The 15,016-nt window shown below is 25.8% G+C and overlaps 1 protein-coding gene across 1 annotated transcript in view; it reads right to left on the bottom strand.

The window, feature by feature from the left end:
• LOC107066079 (uncharacterized) overlaps positions 1-15,016 on the bottom strand; it is a 114,627-nt gene that overhangs the window by 26,497 nt on the left and 73,114 nt on the right. The window contains 2 exon segments of the mRNA XM_089177301.1: positions 2,224-2,460; positions 10,856-11,079. Coding sequence (XP_089033427.1) covers positions 2,224-2,460; positions 10,856-11,079 — 461 coding nt within the window.

Below are 15,016 nucleotides of genomic sequence, written 5' to 3'. Positions count from 1 at the left end.
GTAAAAATTAATGAAAATAATTCATTACAAATCATTTCATATATAAAATGAATCATACACGTTATGAACTAACACGATCACAAATACATATAAATATACAATAATATTTGTTTAAATTAAAAAGCATTATATTAAAATAATAAAATATTAATCGTGTTATTAGTGTACCACGTGTATACTAGTGTATGTACGTTTTACAGGGTTGTAGCTTCGATATTTATTTGTTTATACTTACTTTGATAATTTTAATAATATATTTTGAAATTCTCTTGCAATTAACTATTTTAATCATAGCCTTTAATACATCATCGACTGTCGAGAAAATATCAAATTATATATATATCTGTTAATGAAATTATTAATATTTAATTGATAATTAAAATGATCAATATAAGACAAATGTCACAATTAAATAAATTATATTCAACTTTGTAAAAAAAATATTTCATGTATTTTTTTCACGACAGTCGATGCAATTTGTTCATCTAATAATTTGGATGCATCAAAACACATTTAAGCATTGTTAAATGCAAACTAGCAACAATCTCGTGAGTTTTTCGTTTATAATAAAAAATAATAATAATAATAATATATTTTTGAATTTCAAACAAATGTCCTAATTAATTAAATAATATAATTATATTCATCTCGAGATAGAAATGAAACATTTATTTTTACGTATAAATTAAAAACAAAAAATTACTATTGAATACAAAATAAATAATAATAATAATAATAATAATAATAATAATAATAATAATAATAATAATAAATTCAATGTAATGAATAACTCACGATGCACTTTTATGATTGAAAAAATAGAGAGAAAGAAATTTATGAAACATTCGGGAAAGTAGAATAAGTAGGATAGAATAATGGGGATGAAATCATGCTACAATATTTCCTATAAGATGATCAAAAATTGTTTTATGCGAATCATTCTAACGAATGTTTATACAAACATATGCAATTACAGCAAAAAAAAGAGTATTTTTTCATTTCATCCAATTTGTTTTTCCACACTTAATTATAATATTAAATTATACATAAACATAATATTTTTATTCTTAATTTAAATTATTCTTCAAAACAACATTGAACTTTCTTATCTCATAGTTCAATTCGAATTTACTCATAAGAAAAGAATATCATGGGAAAGCTACAATCCTGTACGATTGTGTAATAAGTTTATAATCAATATTTTTAATAAGAAAAAAAACGAAACAATTTTCAACAGAAAATAATTGAAAGATTGTTGAACGAATGAATCAAAGTGTCATAATAAATATACATATATATGTATTAGGTAGTCCCAAAAATTTTTTCCTTTTTTTTTGGTGATAAGTTAAACAATATTGCATGCGTAATATACTTTTGTTTTATATTTTACATTATTTTATTAAATAATATCGATTCTACTCTACTTTACTTTAATTATTTTATATTTTATATAATTTATTTTTATTAATTTATTTTATATTTTATATTTATATAATTTAGTTATTTAGTATATATACTTATACTTTTTTGTATTTTATTTAATTTCAGATATATATATATTTTTATTTTATTTAATTTAATTTAATTTTATTTAATATAATTTAATTTTATTTTATTTAATATAATTTTATTTTATGTAATTTAATTTAATTTAATTTTATTTAATTTTATTTTATTTTATTTTATTTTATTTTATTTTATTTTATTTTATTTTATTTTATTTTATTTTATTTTATTTTATTTTATTTTATCTTATTTTATTTTATTTATATATATACTTATAATACTTTAAATTAATCAACCTAAAATATATTGTGTCCGTAGAATTACTAAAAATTTGGGACGACGTTTTGGGACAACCTAATATATATATATATGTATTAGGTTTATCGGAAAATTCTGTCCATTTAAAAAATAAAATAATAAATTATTCCTAATTATAACAATTAATTAATTGAATTACTTTAAACCTCTTGCTCAACATAGTGGCAATTTGTATATTCCATTTTAAGAAATGGGGCCTTACCCCTAGTAACAAAAAATTGAACTAACGCTTGTTTGAACGTACAAAATTTTCCTGTAAACCTAATATACATCTAATAAGACGATACAGAGTGTTTAGATAGTAGTAGTAGTAGTAATAGTAATAGTAGTAGTAGCAGTATAGTTGTAGTAGAAGTAGTAGTAGAGGTTACCGTCCAATCTATCAATGACGGGAAATACCTCTTAATTTTTCGAAGGGAAGAATATAGCGCCATGACGGCTCGTACGTTACTCCACTTTTGGGAACCCCTCGTACTACGGGGTCTTCTTGCATCAGCTGGTATTTCCGTATCGAGTCCAGTGCTGTCCAAAGATTCCGATGTAGTTGAAGTACCACCATGTAGGCTCGTTATCTCTTTCTCGAAAGATCCAACAGGTTCATTGGCTGATGAATCACGTTCGTAGAATCCCAATGATCTGCGAAAGAAGACAAAACCCGGACGGGTTGCCCCTCTCTCTCTCTCACTCTCACTCTCACACACGCACAGACACATTTATTTACACATATTCATACAACACAATTGTGTTTTTTCTCTCTCTTTTTGTCTCTTCTCACTCTCTTTTTTTTTTTTTTTTTATCAAAAATTTCGGACACATATTTAAGAAATGTCAATGTTGCGTCGTCCGTTTGTATGCCTTTTTGATTTTTTGTATTTTTATTAAAAAAAAAAAAAAATAAATAAACAAAAATAGCAACGTTTTAACCTTTTCGCTACGAACAGCGACTTTTGGCGCTCGGTTATAGACGTTTTTTCTCAGCGAACAGCGCCTTTTGGCGCTCGAATATGAACACTTCCCCTGAGCGAACAGCGCCTTGTGGCACCGTGAATCTGATTTACGAATGTTACGTGTACCGTGTCGTCTGTACTAACAAAATACTATCGTACCGGCTGCTGAGAGAGCAACATTTCATTTTTAGGCGCTCCGCAGCGAAAGGGTTAATTAATTCGCTTTTAATATTTTCATTTGAATTATTCTAACTCGCTCGCTCTCACTGTTACTTTCTACTTTTTTTTTTTTTTTTTTAAATCCCTTCACGAATTTATTCCTACCTATTTTTACTTTGTATTTTTCTTTTTTATGTCATCCAACGTTCCATTTGATTTTTTAGAATTTTTTTTTTTTTTTTACATATATTACCGTTAAAATGTAAAATCTATTAATTCTTGTAATTAGGTGAATTTACAAAATACACGAATTTATTATTAAATACGAAATTGAAATTTGGATTTGTAATTTAGTTACAATAAAATGATACGACTAACAAAATATTAATTTTCAAAAATTGTAATAATAAATAATAACTATATATATATATATATAAAACTATCCGGTACTTATGTATTAAAGCCACCGCAGCAAAAATTCTGGTAATGATCTAATACAAAACACATACTTTAAAATATTATTATTATTATTATTATTATTAATATTAATTGACATTAACAACTCAAACATTCAATGTCACAAATATTTTAAAATACGAGGATCAAAATTTCAATCTCGTACTTCAAATAAACTCGTCTCTTTCTAATTAATATTTTACATTTAATAATTTTATTATTTTTTTTAAAACAACCCGTTATTTAAAGTTTCCAATATAATTATTTTTTATATGTTAATTATTTCATGTTACTATTTAAATTTGTTCTGAATGAAATGGTATTGTTAAACTTACTTTTTAACGATAACATATACATATGCATGTGTATTATTATTATTTGTTATTGTTAAAAGGAAAGAAAAGTGTATAATACTCGGTATCCTGTATATCCAATAACAGAAGGGGGTGAATTCAACGAGAAGCCCCTATAATCCGGTAAAACAATTGACCATAACCTTTGCTAAAAGCATAGAAAAGCTTTATTTCTTTTCTTCTATATAAAGATATTACACAGAAGAAATCTTATTCGATATCTTTTGATACTTTTCAGATACTTTTTCAAGATAACTATCATAATCGATCGTACTTTTCAACTTTCTGTTCCTTTTTTTATCTATCGAAATATCATCTTTCATGTTCAATCAAAAGTAACTTCCAAAGTTTATGATAATCTGATTGCAAATTACAAGTCAAAGTAATTTTTAATGGCACAAATAAAAAAATAGAAGAAAGTTTTGAAAAAATATGCTTCACACACTTTTGTTTTTTTTAAATAAAATAATAGATAGTAAAAAAAAAAAAAAATGTAATTTTTTTTTAGGGGAAGGTGAACAAAATTAAAATATATTTTAAATTAAATTAAAAATTACATTAAAAATATAATTTACGCACACTTTTTTTTAAATAAAATAATGGATAATAAAAATTTAAAAAAATGTAATTTTTTTAGGGGAAGATAGAAAAAATTAAAATATAATTAATTGTCAGTTTTATAGTTGAAACATTTGATGATATTTTTTTGTTTTGTTATTTTGTGACAACCTAATCACAATTTTGATAAATGTTATTTATTTTTTTTATTTTTTAATTTATATTGAAACTCATTGCATCTTTGAATCTCACCTTGTCCTTGACTCATGTTGTCCTTTTTATTCGAGCATAGCATTTTTACATTATTGCTTCTTAATCGTACCAATTAGCTTTTACTTTTCTTATCCTACTTTAGTTGAAAACACGCGATAAAGTCATTCACTAACATCTTAGCTTTATCTATCTAAAGATTTCCTCTTTTTCCCCAAGGACGAATTTAAAGTTCTTTATTTTTTCTTTTTTTCAAAGGAATCCTCTTAGTTAGAAAGCACCATGTTCATTCGTTCATATAAACACGACAAATATCATTGCTACAACTATATTTTTACATGTGAGCAATAATTATTTGGAATTAAATTTTTAACGTAGTACTATTAATTATTATTGATTTTATTATGAATTATTTTGTCTAATAATGATCATTAATCATTACACATGTTTTATTCATCGAATTTCTTTTTATTAATTTTGTCTTCAATTATTATTAGGTCAAGTCATAAGTAACTTCCGATGCGGTTATGCAGAATTTATTTTTCGTATTTACCTATTATAAGTCACCGAAACAAACAGATTTTCGATATCACTATATAGATGAGGATTCAGTTAGTCTTCTGTCAACTTTTTGAAGTAAAAACTTCTTTAGAATGGGTGTGATTTGAAAAAATGTAACGGAGCGGTAGGCGGCTATGTAACGGAGCGGTAGGCGGCTATGTAACGGAGCGGTGGGAGGCAATGAAACGGCCGCGATACTAAATAAGAAGAGAATACAATTATCCTACAGCAGATATTTTGTATTCGTCTCATTCTCTCGAAATTTAGTTTTTTGAAGGTTTCACTTGTAACACGTGTGATCTGCACACATGTTTCTTTATACAGTCAATGTTACATTTAACCGTTTTTTCTTAAACCACTGAAATGAATAGTAAAAAGTGCATATTCGACATGTAATGCTTTAAGAATTGAAACAAGGCAATTAGCACTAAAGTGGCAACTGAAAAAATATGCAGCGTATACAGTGCAGGACTGATAACTGATAGGGCAGTCAGAAATTGGTTTGTCAAATTGTGTTCTAGAGATACGATCTTAAAAGATGAACCGAGTGCAGGGACGTATTTCCGACTTTGATGAACCTTTTAAAGGTAATATTGGAACAAAATCCAATAGATACGTTGAACAATTGCAAAGAGTGCAAAAAAAAAAACTCCATGAAAGGTGTCTTGCACTTATCAGTCGCAGAAATGTCATTGTTTGTCTCATAAAAAACGAAGGTTATTTACGACTCGACCTAATACTATTATTTATTTATTTTTTCTTGAATTATTATTAATATTATTTTTATGTTTACTTGAATTATTGTTCAAATATTGTATTATTTCATCCTTATATACGATAATTCGCACGAAGTTTAAATTTTCAACACATTGAATACATTTTATTTTTTTTTCCTTTTTTTTTCTTTCTTTCAATCAAATATTATCCAAAGATAAATGAAAAGGATTAAGGTCGATTTTAAAATGGATATAAAAAAAAAACAAAAAAAAACTAACAGAAGTTAAAGAAGAATCACGGTATATAAATGAATTCGATTCGATACTTCTGATCACGTCACGAATCGACAAAAAAATAATCCAAGTGCTAAACTTTAAAAAATAAAATAAATATTGAATGAATTATTTTATATCCTTGGACAATTAATAAAATACCATCGATCAAAATTCATCATTTCGATGCTCGTATTTTGTAAATATCATTTGTTTATTATCGTTCAATCCAACTATATTGTTTACTCAATTAAATGCCATAGATATGTAATAAAAATAATTGTAAAAAATACAATAAAATCAAATTTAAACAATAATACAATAAAATAAAATAAAATCAATATTAACCCTTTACACTCCGATGTCTCAACGTATGAAACATTAAAGTTTATTAGTGATTACGGAGAATTAAGTTATTTCAGCACAACTTTTTGAAACATGCATATTTTTCCCTGATGTTTTCTCTTAAAATAGCACAAGATATCGAATCAAAATATTGTAAAATAACAAAGATATATAAAAAAAATTGTCAGCGGGTTTTGTGTTTTAAGAGAATGCGAAACGCATGCTCACGACGGTCCGAGAATGTTTTTGGCGAAACTTGAGAAGAACGATAAGAAGAATTTGTAAAAGACATGTTTTTATAAAAGCATATCTCGCATTTTATAATGAAATTTATAATTTACAAAGAAATATTATCAAATAGTATCACATTTTCAAATACCAATGGAACGCGCTTGGCTTTTTTTCAATTGCAACGCTATTACACATATACATTCTTCTTGGTAAATAAGTTCTTTTGGTAAAAGTTTTTTAGATAAATATGTTCCTTAATGTTTACAGATTAATATAAGTCCAATATCATTAGAATCCGTTATTTGGTTCCAAAGTTATACTAAATAATACGAGGGTCTGTAAATGTGTCATTTCTGTGGCGCGAAGTAGCTGCTATTTAACGTCGAGAATCGTACGAAATGCAAAGGATTAAAATATAAAATAATAAATATAAAATATAAAATATAAAAATAATTATATACTTCATATATATATTAATATAAATAATATAATAAATATTAATATAAAATAGAAATTTTAAATTGATACAAATCAAATTTAGATATTAGTACAACATTTTCAATGTTTATATATCTCAATATTATTTCGATGCTACTTATCGTAAAATTATTGAATAAAATGTATACCCCACAAAATTAATAAATTATTTTCTATAAAAAAAAAAAAGAACAAAAAAAAACATAAAATAAAAAAAAAAACGTTCAAGATCGTTCTAATAGAAGTTATAACGCTCAAAGAGAAGGTCGTGTATCTAATCTTGTTTTACGCTTCAAATCGATAAGGATCACGGTTGTTTAACAAAAAAGAAGCTTTTTCCCTCTCTCTCTCTCTCTCTCTCTCTCTCTCTCTCTCTCTGTGTGTGTGCTTTTATTATTAATTTATCAATATTTCCAACGAAACGGAGGGATGTTTAGTTGAACGATTTTTTTTATATATATATATATACTTAACAAACTTGTATAAAGAGATCAAATCAATCGTGACGTTTCTTTTTTCATTCTTTAAATAAAATCAATGACGATGGGTTTTTTTAAACAATTTAAAAGATTGTTCAAGAATAAATGGCTTTCTATCGTATAAAAAAAAAAAAAAGTATTATTAAAGCTTAAAAGAACACACAAGACTTTGCACTTCACTTTGTTTTTCTTCTAATTTGGTCAGTTCCATGTATTACATAACATTACTTCTCTTTTGGTTATATACTTTAGAAAATATATAGTATATATATATATATAAAACTACTAGAGAGAGAAGAAAGTAAATGTTCAAGGATTACATGAGAAAACAGTTCTATTAAGGGACTAGTTTAAAGAAATAAAAAACAACAAGAAAAGTATCTTAATGAGTATCTTCGTTGCACGTACTAAAAAATAACATTACGGCAATAAGTACTCTTTTTCTTTTTTTATTTTTTTTTCATTTTTTTTTGCTGTCTTTCTATCTCTCTCTTTTGCACTTCGTTTCATTCATTTGAAAATACGAGAATCGTAGTGGACGATAAATTACTACGTTGCAATTAAAGCGAAAATTCGATTAGATTTTCATCAACGTCATAGTCAATTATAGAAAATAATAAAAGAAGAAAAAAAAAGAAAAATGAACTACAAATATATTTATAAAACAAATATATGTATATATATTTGTAATTAAAATTAATGAATTTCTTATTTATTATATAATAATTATTATAATAATTATTATAACGTGATATAACTTTGGATCAATTAAATTAATACAAATATATTTAAATATTATTTTTATTTAAGAAAAATTATATTATAATAATAAATACCAATATAAAAAAAATTAAGTTCCAATATTTTTATATTGTTTAATATGAAAATTATTATTTTATTATTTATAATATAATAATTATTATAATAACTATTATGTGTGGCATGGTATAACTTTGAATCAATTAAACTTAACACTAATATATATTTAAATACCTTTGTTATTTAATAAAAATTAATATTAATAGTTACCAATATAAAAAAAATAAGGTTCCAATATTTTTATATTGTTTAATATGAAAATTATTATTTTCTTATTTATAATATAATAATTATTATAATAACTATTATGTGCGGCATGGTATAACTTTGGATCAATTAAATTAACACAAATATATTTAAATATTATTGTTATCTAACAATCTATTAATCTTAAGATTAATAAATTCAAATACAAACAAAAAGTAACGTTCCAATATTTTCATGTTGTTTAATAAACAAATAATTAATTTCTCATTTATAATATAATTATTCAAATAATTATTATGACGTTCTATAACTGTGTATCAAATAAACTACCACAAATATATTTAAATATTATTGTTATCTAACTATCTATTAATCTTAAGATTAATAAATTCAATTACAAACAAAGTTACATTCCAATATTTTTATGTTATCTAATCAAAAAAAAAAAAAAATAGAAATTTATTTTCTTTTACGATTAATTTCATTCGAATCGAATACACTCTATTAAAAATCGCATTATCAATCTGTGCAATCATCCGAATGATAAATATAATCAACTACGTAACAAACTCGTTGTTAATCTTACCATAGATACTGGTGGTTGAGTACTGGAGTTAAGGAAAGGGTCTAAGGGATGAAAAGCTTAAAAGAGTTTTTCGATATTCAAAATCAAACGAACCAAAGAAGAAGAAGATCTTCTCGAGATTATATATCCAAAAAAAAAAAAAAAGAAATAAAATAAAAAAGAGATGTTTCCTTCACTATCTCTCTACTACTTTTACGTGTATGTCTCATTTTATCTTTCCTGTTTTTTTTTTTTTTTTTTTTTTTTTCTATAGGAAAGATATCACGTTAAGGGTCTAGAAATAAAGTTTATTCTCCGTTATACTCGGGTTACTTTGGTTTTTTCCCCAACGATTTCAAAGTACCCGCAAATCGAACCGAACCAGGGTTGAAACGTGTATATCCCCTTTACCCCTTTCCTATTGGTTGAAAAACTCGTTATGGCCTTTTGTGAAAAAGGTATCGTAAAATGTAACCCCCCTCCTACCCCCGATCTTCGATAAAAAGGAAATACTTTTGACCTAAAGATCAACCAACGTCATACGTCGTTCGATAAACGGATCTGACTTTCTTCTTCTTCTTTTTTTTTTTTTTTTATTTTCATCTTTTTTTTATTACAACCTTTTTATAACCAAAAAAATAAAAAATCTTCGTGCGAATTATCGTTTATATTATTATAAATTATATCATTATTATATACATTCAAAGTTTCATTTTCTTTTTTTTTTTCTAAAATATTAAAACATCTATTCTGTAATTTCTGAACAAGGTGCTCTAATAAAGTTTTACAGAAAATAATGAATAATATCATTCACCTTTTATATATTAATTTATCTGTTGAATTATCTTCAGATCATTTTAATTAATGAGATAATTATACTTAAAGGATCAATTAAATAAACTACATCGCGTAAATGGGGAATTTACGCAATATAATTGGCGCAACCAATGGGGAAATGGAATATTTCGGAGAAAATCTTTATAGTATTACTGTCTACCTGTGATAATTCTCTTTTTTTTTTTTTTTTTTTTTTTTTACGAAGAAAAGAAATAAAACCATAGAATGGAAGATTAACTACCGTTTAGTCCTTGTCACTTAAAATGATTAATGAAAATGGCTTCAACTTCTTTCTCTTATTTTTTTTTTTTTTTCAGATTAAACGATTTGGAAGAGAAGTAAAAAAACTTTTCTTTTACTTTTCTTTTTGTACTATTAGATTAGTAAAAAGAAATAAAAGGACGGGGGTAAAAAAAAAAGTCACACACGCGCGCATCACATACTCACACAAACACAGCCACCACATTGCGAACGTTCAACGAGATCGACAATAAATTACGTTCTCGATGAATAATGATAACATTTCTGACAATAATTTATGATAATTATTGTCAATTTGAGGAGAAAAAAATGGAAAAGAGAGAAAGGGGGCGGGGAAAAGAAGAAACCACGCCCATGGCCCGCCCCTTGTCCAATACGTGACGCGGCAGCACATTTTTCGCGGGAAATGTTACAAATGACGGTGCGGGGAAGGGCGAATGACGGGGAAAAAAGGTAAAAAAAAAAAAAAAAACGAAGAAAGAAAATTGAAAATGGGTTGAAAAGGAAATAGTTGCAATGACTAATGACACAAACGATATTATAATATAATAATAATAATAATAATAAATAAACTCACCGCGATCCAACGTGACTGTTATTGGTTCGGCTACCACTACTCTCCTTATCCTCGTCGTCTTCCTCGTCACGTGACGTAGCCAGAGATTGGGGAACCGAAGAAGGTGCACTGCTACCGGAATCGGGCCCTGGGCCCATCCTCGAACCGGAAGCACCGCTGCAACCAGCCGAAGATGCTGCCGGATCTCCCACTCCCTGGCCCTCCTTCTTCTCCGCACGATCCACCTATTATTTAAACAATACATAACGCATTTATTTATTTATTATTTTTTTTTTTATTGATATAACAACAATTATTATATTTATTTTATCGGTGTATATTCATTTTTTTTATTTTCTTTTTGTTTATTATTTTACCAATTAATCTCGAATTCTGTCGTGTATCGCAAAAGGTTTGTTTCATTTGTACAATTTTTCTTGTTGTTGTTGTTGTTGTTTTTTTTTTTTTAATTATTTTCTTTAATGAAAAATACGTTTCAAAGTATTTATTAATAAGGTAACGAAAGGAATGAAAATCAAATAGAAAAGGTACAAATAATAACAAAGGTAAACGACGACAAGTTAACGAAAGTCAACGAAATAAAAATAAAAATAAAAATAAAATAAATAACCTATAACGGTAGTTCAATTTAAACAAAAAAAAAAAAAAAGAAAAGGTTAGTAAAGAAACGAATTATAAAAAAAAAAAAAAAAAAAAATAAAAAGAGCAGGCGTATTGACGGGCTTGTAAATAACACGAATCGGAAGTTGGTTGTCGGAACGATTTGTGAAAAAAATAAAAAAGAACAAATGTACCGTTGAAAAAAAAAAAAATATCCGCGTCCTTTATTGCGTTATTCGTCCCCTCTTTTTTTTTTTTTTCTATACTTTTTATTACGATACTCTATCCATGGAGGATTTATTCCCTGTGGCTCCAAGTATTATCAAACAAATTCTTTTATTCGAACAAAACAACGTTCGATAACTTCCGGTCATGAAATTCTGATCCGATTTTCTTGTACCTCGTCGATTTATCACAAATATTTTACAAATCTCTCTCTCTCTCTCTCTCTCTTTCTCTATTTCCGTTCTTTCTTAATATCTTTACACATAATTAATCTCATAAATATACACTGGGTGTAAAAAGTATTCGTACACATCGATCAATTTGAAATAAAGTATCATTTTTATTATTTAAATTATATCACATTTGAAAAGTATTAATTTAATGTCAATTATTTTTTATTTTCTTTTTTTTTTACACTCATTTTGTTTTTTATACAATGTAATTTTATTTCTCCCTCTCTCTCTCTCTCTCTCTCTATTTTTAGTAAAATTATTTGACAATATTCGATTTTATGAAGAATAATTAAAAAAAAACTACGAGATAACATTGATAAAACAAGTCGTAATATAAACAACTAAAATGTATTGCTATTAAAACTTACTCGAAATTATACTCGTATACACTTTGGGGGGTGTAATGTTTTATATATGCGTGCATTTAAATAAACCCTTCCCTTTCCTCTACTCATTCCCTTTCCTCTACCACTCTTCCCCTTCTCTTTACATCCGTTACTTACTCTCGTATAAAAAAGCAAGCAAGTACATTATTTCGACATTAATGCGTTTCGACATTTTATTTGCATTTTGTGTTAAATATTAATGAATCGGATGTATATATATTTAAAACCTCAATGAATGAGAGAGAGAGAGAGAGAGAGAGAGAGAGAGAGAGAGAGAACGTAGAAATTCGTTTTAACGCGTTTCAATGAGATAAAACGAGTATTCGATATAAACGGTACTTCAAATCAAATTGCTTGTAGGTTTTACAATTTTCTGTTTTTGTTTTTTTTTTTTTTTTTTGAAACACCTTTCTCCTCTTCATCGCAATAATTTCTGTCTATCGTTGTTGAAACATTAATAATTAATAATTTAACAAACAAAATACACGAATAAAAATAGATGGGCAAATAAGAAAATCTTTTTAATCGAACAAAATTATAATAATGATAATGATAATGATAATGATAATAATAATTGAAAAAAAAATAATGAAAATTGCACCGATTACAGAGAATTAAGCTTCTCGCGTATCTCGAAGAGTGCGGGAAAACTTGACGAGAGAGAATTTTAAAAAGGATAAAAACGACGTGCGAGAGTTAATTCGTATTTTATTCAAACGAACATTGAATCGAGAGAGACAGACAAAGTGAAAATGGTGTCGGAGGGATGCTTAATGCGTTGAAAAATAAAAAAGAAAAATAAAATAGAAAAAAAAAGAAAAGCACGTGATTCGGATGAATTGTTTCGAAGTGTGTAGAACAAACGTTGACAGTTAGTAAAAAAACAAAAAAACAACTTTTAAATGGACACACATTGTTTTATACATTATTTAAAAAATATATACACATATATATTAAAATATAAATTAAAATAAATATTATAATATAATAATAATTTAACATAATATCTTTATATATATATATAATTCTTCTGTGCGTGTGTATGTCACTGAACTGCTCCTAAACGGCTGGACCGATTTTAATGAAATTTTGTGTGTGTCTTCAGGTAAGTTCGATAATGGTTTAACGTTACAATTCGTTCCAATTTAAGTTGTTTATTTAATATAATTTTTTATTTATAAAATTGTTATGCGAAAAGTTTATAGGTTGAAGCTAGTATATATATAAAATAATATAATACAATATTAAAATAAATATAATTTAAATTTATATTATAATTATATTATATAATAATTATATATATTAATATAATATATATATATATATATTTATTTAATTAATAATTTAAATAATTATAAATTGTAATATAGAAAATATTCTATATTTTGATCCTACTTCTTACTTATTTTAAAACATTTATTTACTAAGCTATCATATTGGTCACTTGTAGATCTGAAATACATACACATACACATATATATATACATATAAAATTTCTATTTACTTTAATGGCATTTTTCGTTGGAAGAAAGTTGTTCCAACGTGACTCGAAATTCAACGACTGGTTTGGTGATTTATTCGATAATCTCTCGAAGTATCTGTAGAAACTCAAGATAGATGTATAGATAGATAGATAGATAGATAAATAGATAGATAGATAGTAATAGTAAAAGAAAGAGAGATAGTGATAGAGATAGAACTAGATAAACCACAAGAGGAATTACCACTAGTATAAGTTCCATGAATTCGTTTTGAAGGAAATCGTTTAACGTTAGGGTTTCAGATCGTTTGCGTTAAAATTTTACGGTCTGTAGGAGAGCCGAGTTATAATTAAACTATTAAATTACGAGCTGGAACTTTGCCACTCGAACTCGATAGACGTTCTCAGGGAATATAGTTGAGTTGCATGAGTTTCTACCTATATGCAATCCAAAATTACAAAAGAGAGAGTGAGAGAGTGAGAGAGAGAGAAAACAAGATATTTCAAACTATAAGCTGAATGTGTGTGTTTTGATCAAAAATCGATTCAATACTTTATAGATGTAACGTTTATCGATATAATTTATAGACCCAACCAAAAACTACTATGAAAAGATAGATATTCAAGCACATATCATAGAATTACTTGTGAAATAATTCAAACTAAGGTGAACATCATCTTTTTTTTTATTTTTTTATCTTTTATTATACGTAATTATAATTTCTCAGATGCGTAGGAATAAAATAAAATGTTATATTTAATATGAAAATTATTTTTTATTTTATTTTATATGAACAAAAATACATTTTTTTATAATTTTTGTTATAGTTGTACGTCAATTTATTATATTTATATGTATTGTATTTTTGTTATATCTTTATTATATTTATTATATTTTTAGAAAAAAAAAGAAATCACATGTAATACACACACCGAATACTTCCAACTATACAACAATTTATACATATATTATTACTATTATTATTATTATTATTATTACAATACATAACATTATCGATTTTCTCTTGAACCAAAACTTCCTGTAAATTCCATAAGAAAGAAAAATAAAAAAAAAAAAAGTAAAAATAAATAGGACACACGTATATTGATATATTTTGTCATAAAGTATATTTGCAAGGTTTGAAAAGAAAGTTTGATATCATCTTTGTTTTCTTTTTTTTTCTCTCTCAAAAATAGAAGAGAAAACCATAATGAGTTTTGAAATTGGAGATATGTA

Source organism: Polistes dominula, unplaced genomic scaffold, assembly GCF_049000335.1.
Source record: "Polistes dominula isolate Pdom_NZ unplaced genomic scaffold, Pdom_raw_medaka contig_20, whole genome shotgun sequence".
In the NCBI taxonomy this organism is placed as follows: Eukaryota; Metazoa; Arthropoda; class Insecta; order Hymenoptera; family Vespidae; genus Polistes; species Polistes dominula.
The sequence above is the reverse complement of the archived record's forward strand: the minus strand, read 5'-3'. Positions and strand labels throughout refer to the sequence as shown.